This window comes from Rhinoderma darwinii, chromosome 3, assembly GCF_050947455.1.
Source record: "Rhinoderma darwinii isolate aRhiDar2 chromosome 3, aRhiDar2.hap1, whole genome shotgun sequence".
Lineage (NCBI taxonomy): Eukaryota > Metazoa > Chordata > Amphibia > Anura > Rhinodermatidae > Rhinoderma > Rhinoderma darwinii.
The window spans coordinates 208,810,183-208,831,369 of NC_134689.1; the positions used below are offsets into that span (position 1 = coordinate 208,810,183).

The window sequence follows — 21,187 nt, forward strand, 5'->3', positions numbered from 1 at the left end:
ACGCCACGGACACCTTCCCGTATTTACAGGTGTGTGTCCGGGCCGTAGAAGTGACCCTCAAAAAATAGGACATGCATTTTGCATTTTTTGCATTTACGGACCGTGCTATACTTTTTAATGTGAGCACAGCCCGCAAATGTGGGTGACAGTCCGTGGCCCATCCGTGCAGTATTTATGGTAAATGAATACTGCATGGTCGAGGCCTAAGGATACATTTGTACAAAGTGTCATAAATGTGTTTATTCATATTGGAAGTTTGATTCAACTCTTCTTGCTCTGCGCTGTAATAGTATGCTGCGGTAAACGGATCGTTCCTGCGAACCGTCGTATTATTATTCTCTGTGATTGTGCCGGCTGGGAACTGGGCCTGCCCCATTATTTGCAGGTGACGGCTGCATTATACAGCTGACAACCCCACTCTAAGGGCAGGGATCAGCGATAACTCAGATGCTGCAGTTAATAGGGCAGCACTATTGCCTTGCAGCGCTGGGGTCCTGGGTTCAAATCCAACCAAGGACAACATCTGCATGGAGTTTGTATTACTGTGTTAAGTAACTGAAATAAATTGACAGTGGTTTTACAGTGATTTTAACCCATCGGCCTAACAATGATCCCCATGTCTGCCATGTCAATAGTCCCTGCCTGGAATGAGCGGCCACCGCACCAGGAATAATGGGGTTCGTGTGACCCTTGTTTTCGGTCAAGGTGTGGGTCTTGGAGCAGACCGGCAGGCTTCTTTAATGTCTAACACTGCAGTCATGCATAATCCTCAGTAGCAGCAAGAGAAGCAGGCGCAGTAACTGGAAGGTTCCTCCTTCTTCATTCTCACTGAAAAGGGCTGGTTAGTGTTCTTTCTCCTCCCTTTCTCTCTCCCTCCCTTGCGAAAAATCTTACTGCTCTGTAATCTAATGAGCACCTGTGTGTCCAGCACATGACCATGGACAGATTCTTATCAACAATGAAGGTCCCTATTGAATGACTGCAAGCAGAGATCTTAAAAACTCTGAGGAATTAATATAGAAAATAGCTTACATTTTTTTTACAACTTTTAATTATAAAAAGTATAACGTTTATTTGTGGAAACTGTAATCTCCTTTTCATCTTAATTTAGGCATGGATATGGGGGATGTTTATACAATGTGTTTTAGGAGTTAGTATACAACAGGGGAACATCATCTGAAAAATCCATTGGACTTGAGACTTAGTTATGGAAACATATGTTGTATGGGGAATGAGCTGCAAGTAGAACACAATTGTGATTTCAGAGCAGATGCAGTTAAGTTTAATGTTGGTGGGCCAGTCTGTTTCTCCGTTATATTTACCAGAAGGAAGAAAACAATTAGTTAGACCATGTTCATGTATTTACCCAGTCAGCCTGGAAATACCAAAGGCTCTTCACTTAATGTTGCAGAAAATGTAAGTCTTGCAGAGAGTCTAAAAGAAGCCCAGAATACAAATAGAACTTATAAGAAGTCCGCTCACAGCGCCAAGTACATGAATTATAGCATGTTTTCTGGAAGACGCTTTTGTGTAAAGCAATAAATTTGGTGCAAGGCTTTCATATTTCCTAGGAGAAGGTTAAGTGCACAGTAGGATTGTTCAGATTTTCAATATCCTGTATTCATTCTTATTATGTATGGTGGCATATATAAAAGCGTTACATAGTGGTCACATAAAGCTTTACTTATGTTGTTGCCAGAAAAAAAACAATGAGCCTCATGTATCTAAACTGGGAGAAAAGTCGCTGAAATCTTGTAGACCCGCACTGTCTTTGTGCCTGTATTTTGCTATACACACGTTCATCCATGCAGCTTTATTCTATGGATGAGCCGTGTCAAAAGATTTCTACATATGCAGATCATCTATAAAGTTTTAAAATTCAGTACAGTAAGTATTGATACCCTATAGTAAGATCTTCCTGTTCAGGTAATAGATGTAACAGTAATAATTCGTTATGTTTTTTATTTTATTTTTTTATAGAAATCCTTTAAATACAATGCAGTCCATTGTTTTAACTCATTGTGGTACTTAGCACATTTCATGTCTGATTTTCTATTTGTAGACTTTGCTTGAGAGGTGCCAAAACATTGTGTCTATATCTCTGCTGGGCTCCCCACATCTTTCTGACTCCGCTTTCAAAATCCTGTCGCATGGACGGAAGCTTGTAAAGATCAGGATTGAAGGTAGGACACTCCCCCCTCCCCCACCCTAATTTTCTAGTTTTAAGATATTTCCCCTTATTTTTAAAGTAATATCACAATATTTTCCAACAGGAAACAGTCGGATTACTGATAGCAGCATCAAAGCAATCAGCCGATCCAGCCCTAATCTGAACCACATTTATATCGCGGATTGCCAAAAAATTACCGATATTAGTCTTAAGGCGCTTGCATCATTGAAGAACATAACTGTGTTGAATGTAGCAGACTGCATCAGGTAAAGTCATATAACAGCTGCTGGTTTATCATTCAGCTATCAAGGATACTCAATATCCGTCAGATCCTTCCTGGCTTGTGGTTTGTATTATAAATCATTTCAGCACGTTTGGCAGCATATTGGTTGATGGTTGGCATCCCTAAATGTACTTTGAGGAATTTTCAATAACTCACCTTCAGCATTTATGAGTGTTAACAGGTTATTTCATGAAGACAACCCCGGTCCATGTGACCTATCTTTCTCTATGGGTCAGAAAAGAGAGCCACTCACCTGAATGCCCACCATGTAATACTACATCTCCCTGAAGTGGCCTCGGGCCACAGCTTTCCCTGTTTGCTAGGTGTGTTGGGAGCCTCGGCAGCAGCCATATGAAATGGTTTGTCTGTGTTGAGGCAACCACTTTAAATCAACACATGGAACCATTGTATGTCAACTACACTGTAGCCATCTCTAAGAAATATATTGTTGAAATATGATATTAGGGGGCATTATCTCAGGCTTGTAAACCCATTTAATCCGGGACAAAATATGTACAATCTCCGTAGCTACAGAGGATACAAGTATAGCCACCCTTCAGCAATGAGGATTGATCACATACTGTTTATGTGACTAACATTTACTTGTACCACGTTCAGCAAATAATACATTTATTTGATTGTATGTCATTCACTAAAGCTGCACAACCATTGCCTATTCTCATTGTTTGCCTGTTTGGTCTTTGCCTATTCTCATTGTTTGCCTGTTTGGTCTTTGCCTATTCCCATTGTTTGCCTGTTTGGTCTTTGCCTATTCTCATTGTTTGACTGTTTGGACTTTGCCTATTCCCATTGTTTGCCTGTTTGGTTTTTGCCTATTCTCATTGTTTGACTGTTTGGACTTTGCCTATTCTAATTGTTTGCCTGTTTGGTCTTTGCTTATTCTTATTGTTTGCCTGTTTGGTCTCTTTTTATGGAAAAATAGTTGTCACATCACAATAGAATCTTCCTGCGGGAAACTTTAATCCTTGCTAGAAAAGCCATAACTATCTAATGGATGGACTGAAGGGTACAGTTATTCTATTGGAAAAACTTGGATAATAACAAGTAAACTTTAAAAATATGGTTTATAAAAACCACAGTTGTCCTAACCATTTCCAGAAAGGCCTGTGCTATTAGTGCAGCAACTCTATAACATTTTATGCTTCCCCAAGTGTTTCAGTGAAGCCCCATAAAGATGTTGCTCTTATGACTGCTCTAAGAATACATTAATGTCTTGTACTTAGTCTATGTGCATATTTTTGCCAAACATTTAGCATGCACGTCGGGAAAGCTCCCATCATACACACTAAACGTGTCCGAAGTGCTCCATTAGTCCGACGGATGTCAAAAGTGTATCCTTTGGACTCTATAGGGCTGGCATATGTCAGTATGCCCTTTTTTTGGGGGATGGAATAGCGTAGTAGACTACGCTTTTCCATCCTGAGGGATCCCCTATAACGCATGGTATATGGTTTTTTTAACATGGGAGACTATAGGTGAGATATGCCACTGTATAGTATACGTCACAGGTGTATGTTTAATGTCTGGAGCCTTTCCTGGCATATACGTTAAACATAGGCCACAAACGTGATGTGCATACAGCCTAAATCTGAATTCTTCTTTTATTCTCTGTATGGGATGTCTATATCCATATCAGGTCTCAGCTTCAAGCTAACCAACTATTAGCAATATCATAATTTTCAGAACAATGCTGGGAGTCTACACATTTATATGTATCACTTATTATGTAAACACGACTTGTATATATAAGAGTTTTCAAGTTTTAATTGTCCACATGTAGTCCTAATACAATGTATTTTCTTTTCCAGGATCAGTGACCCAGGGGTAAGACAGGTTGTGGAAGGCCCCTCTGGAAACAAAATAAGAGAACTAAATTTAACAAACGGTCTACGTGTCAGTGACTTATCCCTTCTTAGAATAGCACAAAAGTAAGAGTAGTTAAAATGACACACTGACATTTATCTGCATTTTCTTTGTTTATACTAACTAATCGGGTTGTTAATTCAAATATTTAGTAGTTAAAGGGGTTGTCCAGGAGTTTAAACGGAAATCTGAATGAAGAATATGTAATAAAATAACAAAAACCACATTACTCGTCTGTTGAATCCCACGCCGCACCAGCTCCGCTGCTCCTGTGGTGCACTGTCTTTGTATACATGGCATATATGCCAGCATTGATGATGCTCCATACTGGAACATGACCGCTGCAGTCATTGTCCACAGAGGTCACGTCATGTAAACAAATACTGGTGGGAGACCACATGTGTTAATGAGTTTGTTTTTCTTTGGGGTGGTGGGTTTATTATGTATTTTGCTGCTGGAATCTCTTTTTTTTTTTGTTGTGGACAACCCATTTAAGCCTGGAGCATCTATCAGAATTTTTAAGTTACAATTAAAAATATATTCGAGGATTCAATTACAATTCATGATAAAATTCAGGAGGATTGTGTAAGTTATATGAAGAAAATAAGTCACATAGTACGGAATATTTATTTTATCATTCTAAAATGATGTCCAATGACACAGAGAAAAAAGCAGAGCGCTCCTTTGCTTTTTACCATTGGACCTGCCAGCACGGGGATTTGTTTGGCTAAAGAGGGGTACATGAAGCCCCGTTTTCTCAGCATCAGTCAGAACTTCAGCTATCAATTGGTTATGACGTGTCACAAAAGTGAAATATATCCAGTGCCTGAACAGCCCCTTTTGTCACTAGATTGGGATCTCTTTAATATCTTTAGGATGTTTCAACATTTTAGGTTATTGCTGATGGTACGCTAGATTTCTGCCTGTGTTAAAGAATCAGACTGTGTATAGCATACTGTACAGTAACATTTTAGAAAATATATTTGTCATTATGCAATGCTAGAAAATGGAAAGAATGGAACCCCCTTGCAGCATAAGGTCTGAGAGGAGAATGTCTCACAGACCATTCAGGTCTATGAGACAACTCACTATGTAATGTATAGCTAGCTAAACAACAGTGCATCTCAATACAAGCTGATGACTTGCTCATGTGGAAAAGACTGATCCCATTGCATCCTGTTGTGGGTTTTCCTACTTTTGTAGCAGTAGGCTTTTATTAAGCTAACATAAATTAGCTTTTGTAAACACACAGGTACATTTGTGAATACTTTGGTTGTGTTGTTGCTTGGTTTGTATTATGACAGCACTCTGAAATCTGCTCCATATTTGTGGGTGTAGAAATTAGTTCAATGTGATTTGTTTTGGACACACATTAATGAATCTGATGTCATCTTTACTCTTGCCAGTTCTGCAAACACTAGATCCAATTTCGGGCCAGAAATGAATTGCTGGAGTAAATTTTATAGGGTGTTTTTTTTCTTACTCACTACGCATTTTGAACCGATAGAACAAGTTTGTAACGATGTTAGCATTTAAAACATTACCCTTGTCTTCTGCTGTAATAGCACACAGTGTTACCAGCATAAATTAAATTATTTGTCCAAGATGATAAAAGTAATGTGTTTTATGGACAGGAATGTTTAATCCTGCAGTGGTTAGCCTGATACACTCATTAAGTGTTATTTCTTTATAATCCTTCCACTTTGAGGTGAAACTTAACTCCCAGTGACATACATTTACACTGCTGTTATTGCGTGGGCACATAGGTATTCCAATGCAATATAAGAAATAAAACGTAAAAGTAAAAGTCTATTTGTGGAACAAAAAAGTTTAATAAAATATTCAGTTAAAAAAAAAAACATACATAGAAAAAAAAGATAATCATAAAAGAAAACAGAACAAACCAGTCCTTAATAAATACAAGTAAAAAAACCCCCACATATTTCCCACCCATATTAGGTAGCTCCTTAATTGCCGTAAGATACATTTTGACAGCCGGGGGTGATAGCCACAAAATAATATACTAGAGCGGGATATTTCATATCTTTCCTTGAATCCGATAGACCACATCCTGTCGCCCACTAATATAATCTGCCTCCGTTAAAGGGGTATTCCTATCTCTGACATGGATACGCCGTAAATATCCGATAGATGAGCACCTATCTCTATAAAAGGCCCCCCTTGCCCCATCCTACTTTCTACCATTGTTCTCCAGCCACTGAGTAACGAGGTGGCAGGCTTTTCCAAAAAAAGTTGAGCGTGTTTTGCAACGCTGTTTCCAGAACTCTCATAGAAGTGAATGGAAGTTGCAGAAACAGCGTAGCACAGTAAGTTACACTGTTTCCAGAACCTAGGAGCTATGTAAATAGCGTGGAGTAGAAAAATACTATACTGACATATACCAGCCCGACGGAGGCCAAAAGAACACTCTTTTAGCCGCGATGGGGTGAATGTGGGCCTATGTATATATTCGATATATGCGCTGGGAGCTTTCCCGGCAAATGAACATGGTAAGTGTAAAAGCAACCTAAAGAGTAAATATTATGAAGATACAATAAAGGTTATATTAGTGGGCCACGGGATATGGTCTATTGGATTTAAAGTACATTAGTACTTAAATTAGTAATTTTGTGTTCAGAAAATTATGTAAAATACAAAATGAAGTCATAATTGAAATTGTTTGCATTCCACTCCAAAAGTACTGAAAAAATATACCAAAATATAATACACCAAGAAATACAAAAAAATATATAATATAAACACCATTTACTATTCAGTGTAAAAAAATCAGTTCATATTTGAGGAAAAGCTATGAAAATTTAAAGTCTGTAACATGCATCAGTTGCATTTTTTGTGGTAATTGCGCCAAATTCCAGACATTGTATTGTAAAGCTGCCAAAAGAATAGATCGGATAAAGTCATGTTATATCACATCTGTTCATGCTAAGAAACCTTCTCTTCTAATTGTAGGTGTCACAATCTTAACTTCTTGAGCCTTCGCTTCTGTGAAAATGTGACTGATTCCGGCATTGAACTCCTTGGGAATATGACTTCTCTTATTTCCATTGATATCTCTGGGACCAGCATTACAGATCAAGTAAGTAAAATTGGTTGTCAAATTATGACCATACAGTTAAAGCATGATTGTTCTGCAAAACAGACCTTAAAGAGGCAGGGCTTTCAAATGTGACACAAAGTAATCGTTTCTGGTAGGTTTTGTGGAGGTTTCTTTGCTGGACAGGGCTTAAAATGTGCTGCTATTGGGGATTTAAAGAGGCTCTGTCACCAGATTTTCAAACCCCTATCTCCTATTGCAGCAGATCGGCGCTGCAATGTAGATAACAGTAACGTTTTGTTTTTTTCAAAAACGAGCATTTTTGGCCAAGTTATGACCATTTTTAAATTTATGCAAATGAGCCTTTCTTAAGTACAACTGGGCGTGTTTAAAGTTATGTCCAACTGGGCGTGTATTGTGTGTGTACATCTGGGCGTTTTTACTTGTTTTACTAGCTGGGCGTTGTGAATAGAAGTGTATGATGCTGACGAATCAGCATCATCCACTTCTCTTCGTTACCACCCAGCTTCTGGCAGTTCACAGACACACAGCGTGTCCTCGCTCATCCGACGCGATGAAGTTCCTGTGGGAGGAAGTGAGTGACGTCACAGCGTGATCTCGCGAGGACACGCTGTGTGTCTGTGCACTGCCAGAAGCTGGGTGGTAACGAAGAGAAGTGGATGATGCTGATTCGTCAGCATCATACACTTCTATTCACAACGCCCAACTAGTAAAACAAGTAAAAACGCCCAGATGTACACACACAATACATGCCCACTTGTACATAACTTTAAACACGCCCAGTTGTACATAAGAAAGGCTCATTTGCATAAATATAAAAATGGTCATAACTTGGGCAAAAATGCTCGTTTTTGAAAAAAAAAACAAATGTTACTGTTATCTACATTGCAGCGCCGATCTGCTTCAATAGGAGATAGGGGTTTGAAAATCTGGTGACAGAGCCTCTTTAAGTGTTAGGAAGCATGCAACAAGTAAGTTTAAAGGCTATGTACACATTTGAGGGCTTTATTTTTTTCAAAATAGATTAGTCAGTGTGTTTTGTGTAACTTCTTAATTCGTTTTTATTAAAAATAATTTTTATTTTTAGAGATACAGCTGCTCTGTATTCTCTATACAGAGCAGCTGTATCGTTCGCTGTTCACTGAATCTGTCAGCCCTGTGGAAATGACGGGTTCAGTGTCAGCGGGTCCTGTGTGTCTATGAACTTAGATGTAATAGTTTACAGGTGGATGCTGCGTGTGGGGGAAACGCAGGACCCGCTTTCACTGAATCCATTAGGTCCGCGGACCTGACGGGAACAGGATTTAGCGTTAGATACAGCTGCTCTGTATATAGAATACAGAACAGCTGTATCTAAAAAAGTAAAACTAATTTTTAATAAAAACTAATTAAGAAGTTTCACAAAAGACACTGACTAATATATTTATTTTAAAAAAAAAAGCACTCAAAGGTGTGCATAGCCTTTAAGGTCAGTTCAACAAAACCCTATGTGGAGAGGTGGCCACGCATGCGTTCGGCTCTCTTCATAATGTTGTATGGGAGTTACGGAAACAGCCGAGCAGCGCTTGTTCTGCTATTTCCGTAACTCCCATAGAACAGAATGGAGAGAGCTGCACGCATGCGTGGCCACCTCTTGACATAGACCCCGTCTGGAATTGGTGGCTGCCTCACCAGGCGGAATGGGGGTCGGGTAACTCCTGTTCTAAATATAGGTGCGGGTTCCAGAGCTGAGACCCACATCTATCAGACATTTATAATATGCCATAAATGTCTGAGAAGGGAATAACCCTTTAAAGAATTATTTTCGGCAGGCTAAAGTTTCTCAAAATGCTTAGATTGATGAATGGTCAGCTTGCCTGTCTTATTAACCCCAATGCTCTCGAGAGGACCCTCTACAAAACATGAATTTTTGTCTTATCTTGTTATATACTGTTGCATGCTGTTTTAAACCGCACCTTTCAACAGAATTCAAGAATGTGATGCTAAGTGAAACTCGCAACATGTTTGCAGCCCTGTACATGGACTAATTTTTGTTGGATCAGGCAGAAAAATCACACCAAGTGGAATTAGCTTAGGCTAGGTTCACCCCACATGTTTGTATCCTGTTGAAACAGGACACAAAAAATGATGCAGGCTGCTTTTTTTTCTGTCCAGTTGAAGAAAAGAATCCAGACTGATCCTGTTTTTCTAATAATAGAAGTAAATGGCAATAGGTTAGGCGTAATATTTTATACTGTTTTAAAGGTACCTTTTTTTTAATCTTGGAGAAAAAAAAAACCCAGTACAATTTGAACAGGATGCAAAAATGTGGTGTGAACCTATCCCTACTACTGTCCGCTAAGTGTCATATCTGAGCTGTGCTTTAGACCATCGTAATTTAAAACTGAAATGTATATTTAAAGAGAACTTTGTGATGGGCGCCCCAGTGTATGTATAATAACGTGATTATAGCCTAGGAAGCCAAGTTTCAACATGACACTGTAATTTAGTATTACTTTCTATCTACAAAGGAAATATTTGATCACAACTGCGAGACAAGCAACAAGAAAAGGGCTACAGACTAAATATTGCATGTGTTTAAAAATGCACAGTCTGCCATTTCTTCTAGATTTTCAGGAGGTCTGGTTTCCATTTGAGTGATGAGTCAGCTTTATTTTTTCAAGGGCTCTCATTAAATTATATCCCTATTCTTTACCCAAAAACCCAAGAGGCAAGAAATTCCATTTTGGTTTATCTATAAAGCATATAAATAAATACATACTGCCTAGTCGGCTCTGATCTACAGCTTGGAATTTAGTCTAAGGAAAGAGGGAGGTCATTGTTTCATGACCCATGCACACATTTCTATCACATGTTTTTCTGTATCTCTTCTTGGTTTAGTAATAATTACAATGTGTTATCATATAACAACCTCTGTCATGAAGGTTTCATTCCCCTAACCAGAACATGCAAGAGTAGAATCGTGACAGACAGCAAACTGCAGAGACTAAGGCCTCATGCACACGACCGTGCGTTTGGGTCCGCATACTATACGCAATTGCGGAGCTGCAATTGCGGATAGTATAGGGCACATTATGTTCTTTGGGCCAATGTACACGACCATGGTTTCCATTGCTCAGAGCCCAGACCGCAAAGAAATAGGACATGTCATTTTACAGGCCGCATTGTACAACATATTGTAGGTGCAAACTCATTTAGAAATCTGCCCCATTATCTCTATAGTTAGGCCACATGCAGATGACCGTAGCTGTGTGCACGGTCCGTGATTGCGGGCGGCCGGCGGATAAGTCTCATCGGGCCGTCTGTGCCGTAATCATGGACTGTGCACACAGCTACGGTCAAGCAAGATGCACCACATTTATATTATAGCACGCACCACATTGATAAATTTGGCGCATCTTCCTTTCTTTTCAATTTTCTTTTTATTGAGAAAAATTTTAAAAAGTTTTGTAGAACAAGTAACAAAGTCAATAAAATGTCGAATAATTTTGTTTCACAGGTATATAAGATGCTATAACACAATAATCTGAGTACAGCAAATAGATTTCTCGTGGAGAGCACAGTGTCTTTGGCAGAATACCTGCCAAGACTGAGGGCAATTGTTCAATACAAAAACAGAAAGTTAGTTGGTCTATAAACTATTTGGTGCATCTTCTAACTGCCTGGTCTAAGTTTACGCTGTCTAAATCTTACACAGCTTAGTAAATCTGCCCCATTACATTCACAGCACATTCACATTGGTTAGGGTAGAGCACCATTTTAGGTGACTCTCGGCCAGTAGGACATTCATAAAACGTCAGAGGCTGAATAGCTGGGATTATTTAATTTTCATGAAAATCACTGTTATGGCAAAAAGCTGCTTCCAATATTATAGTAATAGTTATGGTAACGGAAGACCCCATAATTTCAGCCTGCCACTTCCCCCACTCGATGTAAAAAACAAGCAAAAAAAAACCTCATCAGTGGTGGAAATTATGTTATAATATACTGTCATGCATGTTGATGATAAATATTTGTTCTACTTTCACAGACCATATCTGAAAATGCCAGTTTGAGGTGGTCCTTAAGCAATAGCATTCGACCATTATACATTCACGTATTTATTTTATGCTCCGGTTACTCCTGTAGCAAACAGAATTTGCTTATCCACGTACTTTTTCTTTTTACTATGAAATTGTTATTTTTCATTCTGTTTACATCAGCACTACAAAGCCTTTAGGTACATGCTAGTACTTTATAGATCAGTAATAGCAATGATAATAAAGGGGATGATGAAAGGAACATAGTGGTCATTCCAGGTTCACTAACTACATTGCCAGAGGTAACCTATGTACACATTGTATTGGCATTCACATCTGGAGCCCAGATCACACATTACTCGCAGCATTTTACTGCATAGAACATAAAGAACAGTTCCTGACCTACAGGATTCCCTCCCTAAAGCAACTGTAAATGATAGGAAAAGGAGTTTTCCCTTTGGTTACTTTATTAAAGCCATACCACTTTGTCTGTGCGGGATTTGAGGGTAATGATTTGTGATATATGGCACAGCAAGATATTTTATCATTTTCAGGGTGGGTCTTTACACAAATATTTTCAAAAATTTGGTAATCCTTTGCTAAAGAAAAGTCTTACCTCATCTCAAATGTATGTAACGAAGATCTGGTATCGGTGCATATAACTTCATTGAAAATTCAGAAGTAATGTGATGCAGAGAAAAGAGGAATCAAATGGCCATTTATTTCTCGGATTCTTTCTTAAGACAAAAACCTGAATAAGATTCTCATTTCTGTATTTTACAGGGACTGACAGCACTCGGGGCCCAAAGTAAAATAAGAGAGCTATCCGTATCAGAATGCATGGGAATCACGGACAACGGTGTTCAGGTAACATGTTAGATGATCTGTGATAGTTCTGGTCAATGTATTATATATGTAATGAAGTCTTTTTCTACTTTTTAGCTTTGTGATAACTTTTCTGAGTTTGTGAATCATGTACCAGTCCACACTAGAAAGATTAAAGTATAGTGTTATGCACATTGATGATAAATATTTCATATCAATCCACTTTAGGCTTATAGGTATAAATATTAGATGATTACTTTTACAATAATTACATACTATCCCCTGATTCATTGCTGCTCCTTTCTGAAATGAAACGTTTTTAGTCATTCGTTTCCTCTGAGCTGCTGCCTCCACCACGCCCTTCCCCCATCCTAGACAAATTACAGACTGTTATTGGCCCCAAACTACATACAGCTGTAAAGCCTGCAGTGACTATATTTAGTAAGGGATGGATGTCCTAGAAGTAGATGAGCTATAACTCATCATGTCGTGCACATGTGCCTGTAAAGCAGCTTGTGAGTCCAGTATCCACACAAATGCAGGCATGGCCAGTGGTCGTTGAAGAGAATGGGAGTCACAAACACCTTAGCACAGCAAGCTACACTGTTTCCGGAACTTCGGAGTTATGACGGCTGCCTTACCGGCAGGGATGGGGTTGAGGGCCCTGTGTTCTCGAGATTGATGCGAGTCCCAGAGCTTGTCCTCTCACCACTAGACCCCACATAGAATCCACGGCCAGTGGCCGCTGCACCTAGTTGAGTGACCCCCGGTTCTCGGTATAGGTGCAGGTCCCAGCTCTGTGGACATGCCATAAATGTCTATGATGGGAATACACCTTTAAGGTGGCCATAAACTTTAGATAACTTTTAGCTGAACAGTTACTCCTTCAGACTCCCCCATACAGATGCACACTTGGCCAAGAGTGCATGTAGTTTCAATGGGGAGAGGGAAATATGCTTCTGGCTGTGGCTTATCTCGCACGGATCAAAGGATCGGGCATGTTTAAATCTAACATACCCGATCCCCCTTCCCGACATCTGCCTTCAGGGACATTTGCCTTCAGGGAAGAGTCGGCCAATCCCCATACACATTACATATACAGCCGGTAATGGCAAAATTGTCAGATTCAGCCCACTGTCCTCTAATGTGTATGGGCACATTTAGTAATCCAAGCAACTCTGCCAAGAAAACAGTTGATCTACTGATCATCTGTAATACAGACTACTGCCATTGACACCAGTATCACAGGTGGCCTACTACAAGATGCAGATGGCAACCATAGGACACAAGACCTCTCTATTATCAATAACCCTATTTCCTGTAATACAATCTATTTAATGTACATATACATTTCTGTTCAATCAGTCCTAACCATAACATTACTATTGACAAGTTGTCATGCAGTCAGCCTCATTCGCTGGATTTCCAGGTTTATTTATTTTTTTAAATTTTTAAATTTATGCTCCAGTTATAGTTGTCCGTTGAACAGTCTCCAAGTTCTTTAGGTGATTATTGCCAGATTTAAAACAGATGAATTCTTTGTGGAGTAGTGATTTCCACCTTGGTATTTTTATAGTCTACAATTCATTCTCCATGATGGATTAATGAGCAGGGACATTTAGAAATGCAAGAGAGGCCTGCAGAGACGCCTGGCCTTTTGTAAGATCTCTCAATCTAATTTATAGCTTTTTAAGGGTTCACATATGAAAAATAGTTGTGTTATCTAGTTGTCTCCTTATCTACACTGACTCATGGGGACTTCAACTTGATAGAGTTCTTCAATGGTTGTGAAGTAGGGGAAAAAAATAGTGTAGTACCGTGTAAGGGTATGTGCACACACACTAATTATGTCCGTAATTGACGGACGTATTTCGGCCGCTAGTACCGGACCGAACACAGTGCAGGGAGCCGGGCTCCTAGCATCATAGTTATGTACGATACTAGGAGTCCCTGCCTCGCTGCAGGACAACTGTCCCGTACTGTAATCATGTTTTCAGTACCGGACAGTAGTTCCACGGAGAGGCAGGGACTCCTAGCGTCGTACATAACTATGATGCTAGGAGCCCGGCTCCCTGCACTGTGTTCGGTCCGGGACTTGCGGCCCAAATACGTCCGTCAATTACGGACGTAATTAGTGTGTGTGCACATACCCTTAGGCAGAAGCAATATGCAATGTTAAATAATTTTGTGTCAACAAAGACAAAAATGATACCTTTATTGGCTAACCATAAAAATTTGATATGCAAGCTTTCAGAGCACACAGGCCCCTTCTTCAGGCAAGTTTACAAAATATTTGTAAACTTACTTGAAGTAGGAGCTCGCGTGCTCTGAAAGCTTGCATATATAAAAAAAAATGTTTTTTAAATACTTGTTTATTTCTTGTTTTCACAAAGGAAGATTCACAACATACAATGAACAAAGTAAAAAATTATAATACAACAATACAGAGTGTAATTCAGGGTAATAATGTTAGGAAGCTGTAACTGGCATTAAAGGGAATGTGTCGCAAATTAAACCTTTTTTTTTTAAGTGTCGTTACTTATTTCTATTATATTTTTTAAGTTTTTTGCTGTATTTTTTTTTTTTTTCCGTATGGTGGAAAGTATTAAAAATTAAATAATAATTTGACATGTTTTCCAATGTTGACCACCAGGGGGAGCACTTCCCAGAATTACAGCAAGGTGAATAAGGCAAAGCAACCTGACTCACAGCTGCTGTAAATGTGGGAGGGAATCTCACCCCCCCTCTCACAAGCCAGGTAAAGGTGTCTTCAAATTGCTAAGCAGTGTCTGGCAGCCATATTGGGTGTGATTCTGCAGCTGGAAGAAGTTATAGGACACACCAAAAGGCTAAGTGTATGTTCACACGCTTACTAAACAAAGGGAAAACCGATCCAGATTTTCAGCCATTTTTTAATCAAACTCGCGTTTTTTAACGGCCGTTTTTGGAGCTGTTTTTCTATAAAGTCAATGAAAAACGGCTCCAAAAACGTCCCAAGAAGTGATGTGCACTTCATTTTGGTCTGGCGTCTTTTTACGTGCCGTTTTTGGAAAACTACCACGTAAAAAACGCCCTGTCGGAACAGAACGCCGTATTTCCCATTGAAACCAATGGGCAGATGCTTGTAGGCGTTCTGCTTCCGATTTTTCAGCTGAAAACATTGTGTGTGAACATACCCCTAGGGTATGTGCACACGCTAACTGCATTTACGTCTGAAATGACGGAGCTGTTTTCAGGAGAAAACAGCTCCGTCATTTCAGACGTAATTGCTCGTACTCGCGTTTTGCGAGGCGTCAATTACGGCCGTAATTTGGAGCTGTTCTTCATTGAATTCAATGAAAAACGGCTCAAATTACGTCCCAAGAAGTGTCCTGCATATAATGTATATAAGTGTCCTGCACTTCTTTGCCGAGGCTGTTATTTTACGTGCCGTCTTTTGACAGCGACGCGTAAAATTACAGGTCGTCGGCACAGTACGTCGGCAAACCCATTCAAATGAATGGGCAGATGTTTGCCGACGTATTGGAGCCGTCTTTTCAGGCGTAAATCGAGGCGTAAAACGCCTCGTTTACGCCTGAAAATAGGTAGTGTGAACCCAGCCTTAGAATGATGAAAGTGAAGTGAATGACTTTTCAGTTGACCGGTTCACACGCCGTGTATTTGACATGTTTTTTTTTTTGCACATTTGACGTGCAAAAAAAACACATAAAAAACGCTTGATTACACTTGATTTTGTGTGTTTGGGGGATGTGTGTGTGTGTGTGTTCTCGCCGCTGATTCTTCAAAACAGCTGATAAGCGGTTATGAAGTATCAGCGGCGCCTGTGCACACTCCACTCTGCCACACACACACACGCGGGAAAAGTCTTAAAGGGGTCGTCCAGGAAAACATGGCGCCGCACCTGTCCTCAGGTCGTGTGTGGTATTACAGCTCTGTCCTATTCACTTCAATGGAGGTGAACTTCAATACCAGACACAACCTGAGGACAGGTGCGGCGCTGTGTCTCCAATCCGGACACCCCTTCTGTCCTGAGATGACCCGACGGGGAAGGCGGGTGTCAGAGCCACCCACCGCCATCACCGCAGACAGAACCACACAACTATGGCATGAGGGCAGGGCTTGTCCTGAGTGCACTGTCTCTTGTTATGGACAGAGTTATAGTCACATGAACCCCGTCTGATGAACCGGTAACCTATTTCCGATCACATGACAGAGGGGGTCACCAAAAACCCTGTGCACCCTCAGCCCGTCCATCCAGCCCTTTCCTGGTTATATCTGCGTCTGGGAAAGCTGGGTGACCACCATTACCCCTCATACTGGAGTGTTTAGGGATGTGACTAATGAACCTCTCACACTCCAGTAGGAGGGGTAATGGTGGTCACCCAGCTTTCCCAGACCCCTGAACGGTAAATCTCTCTAGTTGTCCTGAGACTGTTTGGGGATGTGACTAATGAACCTCTCAGTCTCAGCACAACTAGAGAGATTTATCATTCATGGGTCTGGGAAAGCTGGGTGACCACCATTACCCCTCCTAGTGGAGTGTGTTTGGGGATGTGACTAATGAATATCACACTCCAGTAGGAGGGGTAATGGTGGTCACCCAGCTTTCCCAGACCCCTGAACGGTAAATCTCTCTAATTGTGCTGAGACTGAGAGGTTCATTAGTCACATCCCCAAACAGTCTCAGCACAACTAGAGAGATTTACCGTTCAGGGCTTTCCCAGTACAGTTTCATCGTGTGTCCTTCACACAAGGGAGGGAGGGGTCGGGGGGGCCGTTTGGGGGGGTGGGGGCGTTTCGGGGGGGGGCCGTCGGGGGAGGGGGGGGCGTCGGGTGGGGGGCCCGTCGGGGGTCTGTGAGGTAGAGAGTGGGACATGCAGAGACACACATCTTACCTGCAGTGCAGCTGGTCTTCAAGATGGCGCCTGCTCTCTCCCTGCAAACAGCTGCTCTGCTTTGTCTGACTCTGACCTGCGTCTGCGCAGGACAGAGCCATAGTGTAAAGTCAATGGGACGGGTCCCGTTCATTGACTCCTATGGACTGGAGCTGCCGTATTCCATGTCTGTATGTGTCGTTAATCGACACATACAGAAATGGAAAAAAAAAATGGCAGCCCCCATAGGGAAGAAAAAGTGTAAAAATAAAAAAAAGTAACACACAAACACACAAATTAATACAAACGTTTTTAATAAAACATTAACATCAAACTGATATTAAAAAAATTTTTTTGGTGACACTGTTCCTTTAAGCTATCATATACATACTAGCAAGTGTCTTTGTATTCAACTGACATGAAAATTTGACAATCTAAATGGTCTCAAATATCATTTAACTCAACATACTACCTAAGGCCTCATGCTCACTTCAGTCTTTTTCTTCAGGGTGATAGCCGTTTTTTTGACGGCTAGTACCCTGACCCATTTATTTCAATGGGGCCATGCACACTTCAGTTTTTTTGAAGGTCCCGTTGTTCCGTTCCGACAAAACTAGAGCATGTCCTACTATGGTCCAAGCTTCCGTGACCATGGGGCCCATACAAGTCAATGGGTCTGTAAAAAACCTGAAGGCACACGTGTGTGTGACAGAGCCGTTGCCTAGCAATGGCCAGGCAGGCAGAAGTACAGAAGAGAGTAGCCTCTTCTCTCTATCCAGCTCTGATCGGCAGCCTCTTCTCTCTATCAGTGCTGGATAGAGAGAAGTGGCAGCCCTTTCGGGCAGAGCATCCGCATCGATAGAAAGAAAAAGCAGTTCATACGTACCCCGGCCGTTGTCTTGGTGAGGCGTCCCTCTTTTGACATCCAGTCCGACCTCCCTGGATGACGCGGCAGTCCATGTGATCGCTGCAGCGGTCACATGGGATGAAACATCATCCCAGGAGGCCAGACTGGAGGAAGAAGCAGGGAGTTCTGGGTAAGTATGAACTTATTTTTCGTAGGGTTTAACATTAGAAATCTATATTGTGAGCGCCGTGCATGGTACTCACTGTTCAGCGGTAGTCATTGTCCTGGGTGCTGAAAGAGTTAATGCCGATCAGTGCAGCCCCTTCTCTCTGTCCAGCACTTAACTCTTTCAGCACCCTGGACAGTGACTACCGCTGGACAGTGAGTACCATGCACGGCGCTCGGAAACACGGACGTGTACACTGAGTACACGCAGGAACCACACTGATCAAATCACGGACACACGGATCCATGAAAAACGGCCGTGAAAACGGTGATGGAAGTGTGCATGCGACCTAACTGTGCGCTTAAGCTCTGTCATAAAAGAACATGAAACATATAGTCATACATAACAAGACAAAAGACTGAAACAAAAGGATAGAGGGTGGGGGGAAAGAAAAGAGATATCCTAGTTAAGGATGCACGATGCATCGAAACTTCTATACTGTTTCGATACTTTGCATCCCCAAACGGTTTGATACCGTTATTTCATGTATTTCGATACTAAGTTTTGCGGCCGCACGGCTTAGTATGGTAATACATGACTATATGAGAGCGGGGCTGCAGCTGTGTAACACAGCCATTGCCCCGCTCCTGAGTCCTGACAACAAGTGCGCGCCGTCAGGATGAGGTGATGCTGCCGGTGCTGTACTAATGAGCGGCGGCACTGAAGACAGAACATGGCGGACACACTGCAAAACACCCCCATGTTCTGACTTCAGTGCCTGAACCGCCGCTCATTAGTGCAGCGCCGGTCGCACCAACTCATGCTGACCGCGCGTGCACTTCCTGTCAGGAGCGGGGCAATGGCTGTAACACAGCCACAGTCCCGCTGTAACGGCGGAGATCAGAGGAACCTCTCATCTCCGCCGTTATCCCCCCTGAATGCTGTGATGAAAGCGGACTGCAGCATTCAGGAGAAAATGAGAAGGGGGGGATGCCCTTTGGTTCGCGTCACAGGGAATTCCTGTGACACGATCGAGGGCCACACCATATATGGGCAGACAGCCCAGGGTCCATTGAAGGAGCCCATGGCTGTCTGACCATATTTCCTGATAAGGCATACTTTGGTATGCCCTTACAACTGCCTGTGTACTATCTGTACACTGGCTAATGTACTGGCATGTAGATATATACCAGTACATTAAAGTTTAAAAATAATAAAGTAAAAAAATAAAATAAAGTAATGTTACATTTTTAAAAAAAATAACACACACACACACACACACACACACACACACACACACACACACACACACACACACACATTACAATAAAACATTAAAATAAGTCTCGATACATAAAATATACACATATTCGGTATCGTCGTGACCGTAATAACACATTTATAGCATCCTTCATGTTTACGCTTTTATAAAATTAAATAAAAATTGCTTTCTTTCACTTATTATTGTGAGGCGCGAGGTGTTATGAATTTTGAACCTCCATGTGCCTCACATTAATAGTAATTAACCCCATCTTGTACCTCACACATTAACCCAATGTTGTCCATTATGACTTAGTAATTAACCCCATCATGTTCCAAAGTCATAATGGACAACATTGGGTTAATGTGTGAGGTACAAGATGGGGTTAATTACTATTAATGTGAGGCACGTGGAGGTTCAAAATTCATAACACCTCGCGCCTCATATCAGAAAACGGAAGAACTTTTTTTAAATTATTGTTGCCAAAAGTATCGTTTTGGTATCGAAATCGCAATACTGTACATAGTATCGGTATCGAAGTCCAAATTCTGGTATCGTGACATCCCTAATCCTAGTCGTACATGGGTAAATAGGGGGAGTCAAATATAGTTATTTTGTGAACTCAAGGTGGTCTAGAGGAGTCCTACATATCCAAAGGTGACCAAACCGCATTGAAGCAATCCATCTGATTGTTCATAGAGGTCGTTAGGGACTCCATTCTCCTAACCTCCCTAATTCTATTGTGTAGATCTGTCATCGTAGGAGGGTTAGCGCTTTTCCAATTGGCTGATATAAGGCATTTAGCGGCAGTCAGAATATGTAATAACAATCAGGATTGCACTTTCTTTAATCCCTTGGGTGGGACATTAAGCAAAAAAGTCATAACCGTCAGAGGGAGCAGAATATCCAATAAGCGATGCAGTATAACGTTGATCTCTCTCCAAAAGGGACAAATCAGTTGGCAGTCCCAGAAAATGTGAGGGAGTGTCCGTCCCCTTATCGCTGCGACATCTACATCATCTATCTGAAACCAGAGGGTAGATTTGATGGAGGAATGCTGGAGTATGATACCAGTGCATCAGTATCTTATACTGGTTCTCTTTGTAGGAAGCACATAGAGATGACTTAGCTCCACGAGACCAAATAATTTGCCACAAGGAAAAGGGGAGTTCCCTACTCAGGTATGTCTCCCACTTAACCATGTATCCATGTTTGTGAGTCGTATTCGGAGAGGAGAGAATGTCATAGATCTCAAAGATCAAACCCCAGGTGGAGGCGGTAGTTTTGCAAAGGTATTCGAAAGGTGTAGATTTGGAAAAGCTAGTGTCTTTATGAAGAGAGCGGGCAAGATGGACAATTTGGAGATAACTTAAGTATGCAATAGGTGGTAGATGATATTTGGATTGTAGAGTACGGAATGGTAAGATGTTCTGGAGCACGGGTCCGTTATGTCAGCAAAATAAAAAAGGCCAGCTTCCAACCAAGGCTTGGTCATCTTCGCAGTTAAACTGTCAGGTAAGGAAGGGGTAAATAAGAAAGATGTCATAGGGGATTTTAAAGGGGACAAAGAGTGGAGGTCATTAGAAAGTTTCCAAATGTTCTTGGTAAACGCCATTGAACTAAGTAAGGGCATCGGCAAAGTGACTACAGCCCCAGACCATAACAGTGCATTCGGATGGGTAGGAGTAATCCAGAGTTTCTCAATCTCAGTCCATTTATTGTATTCACGTAACGAGGCCCAACTCGGGATCCTACGTCAAGTGAACCGCTAGATAGTATCGG

The 21,187-nt window shown here is 41.2% G+C and overlaps 1 protein-coding gene across 3 annotated transcripts in view; it reads left to right on the forward strand.

The window, feature by feature from the left end:
* FBXL13 (F-box and leucine rich repeat protein 13) overlaps window positions 1–21,187 on the forward strand; it is a 178,540-nt gene that overhangs the window by 137,606 nt on the left and 19,747 nt on the right. For 2 of the 3 annotated variants that reach the window (XM_075857321.1, XM_075857322.1), the window contains exons 14-18: window positions 2,063–2,183; window positions 2,274–2,436; window positions 4,283–4,402; window positions 7,308–7,434; window positions 12,216–12,299. In XM_075857321.1, the coding sequence (XP_075713436.1) occupies window positions 2,063–2,183; window positions 2,274–2,436; window positions 4,283–4,402; window positions 7,308–7,434; window positions 12,216–12,299 (615 nt within the window). Of the gene's footprint in view, window positions 1–2,062; window positions 2,184–2,273; window positions 2,437–4,282; window positions 4,403–7,307; window positions 7,435–12,215; window positions 12,300–20,512; window positions 20,587–21,187 lie in introns of all 3 variants that reach the window. The other variant, XM_075857323.1, reaches the window with a different exon arrangement.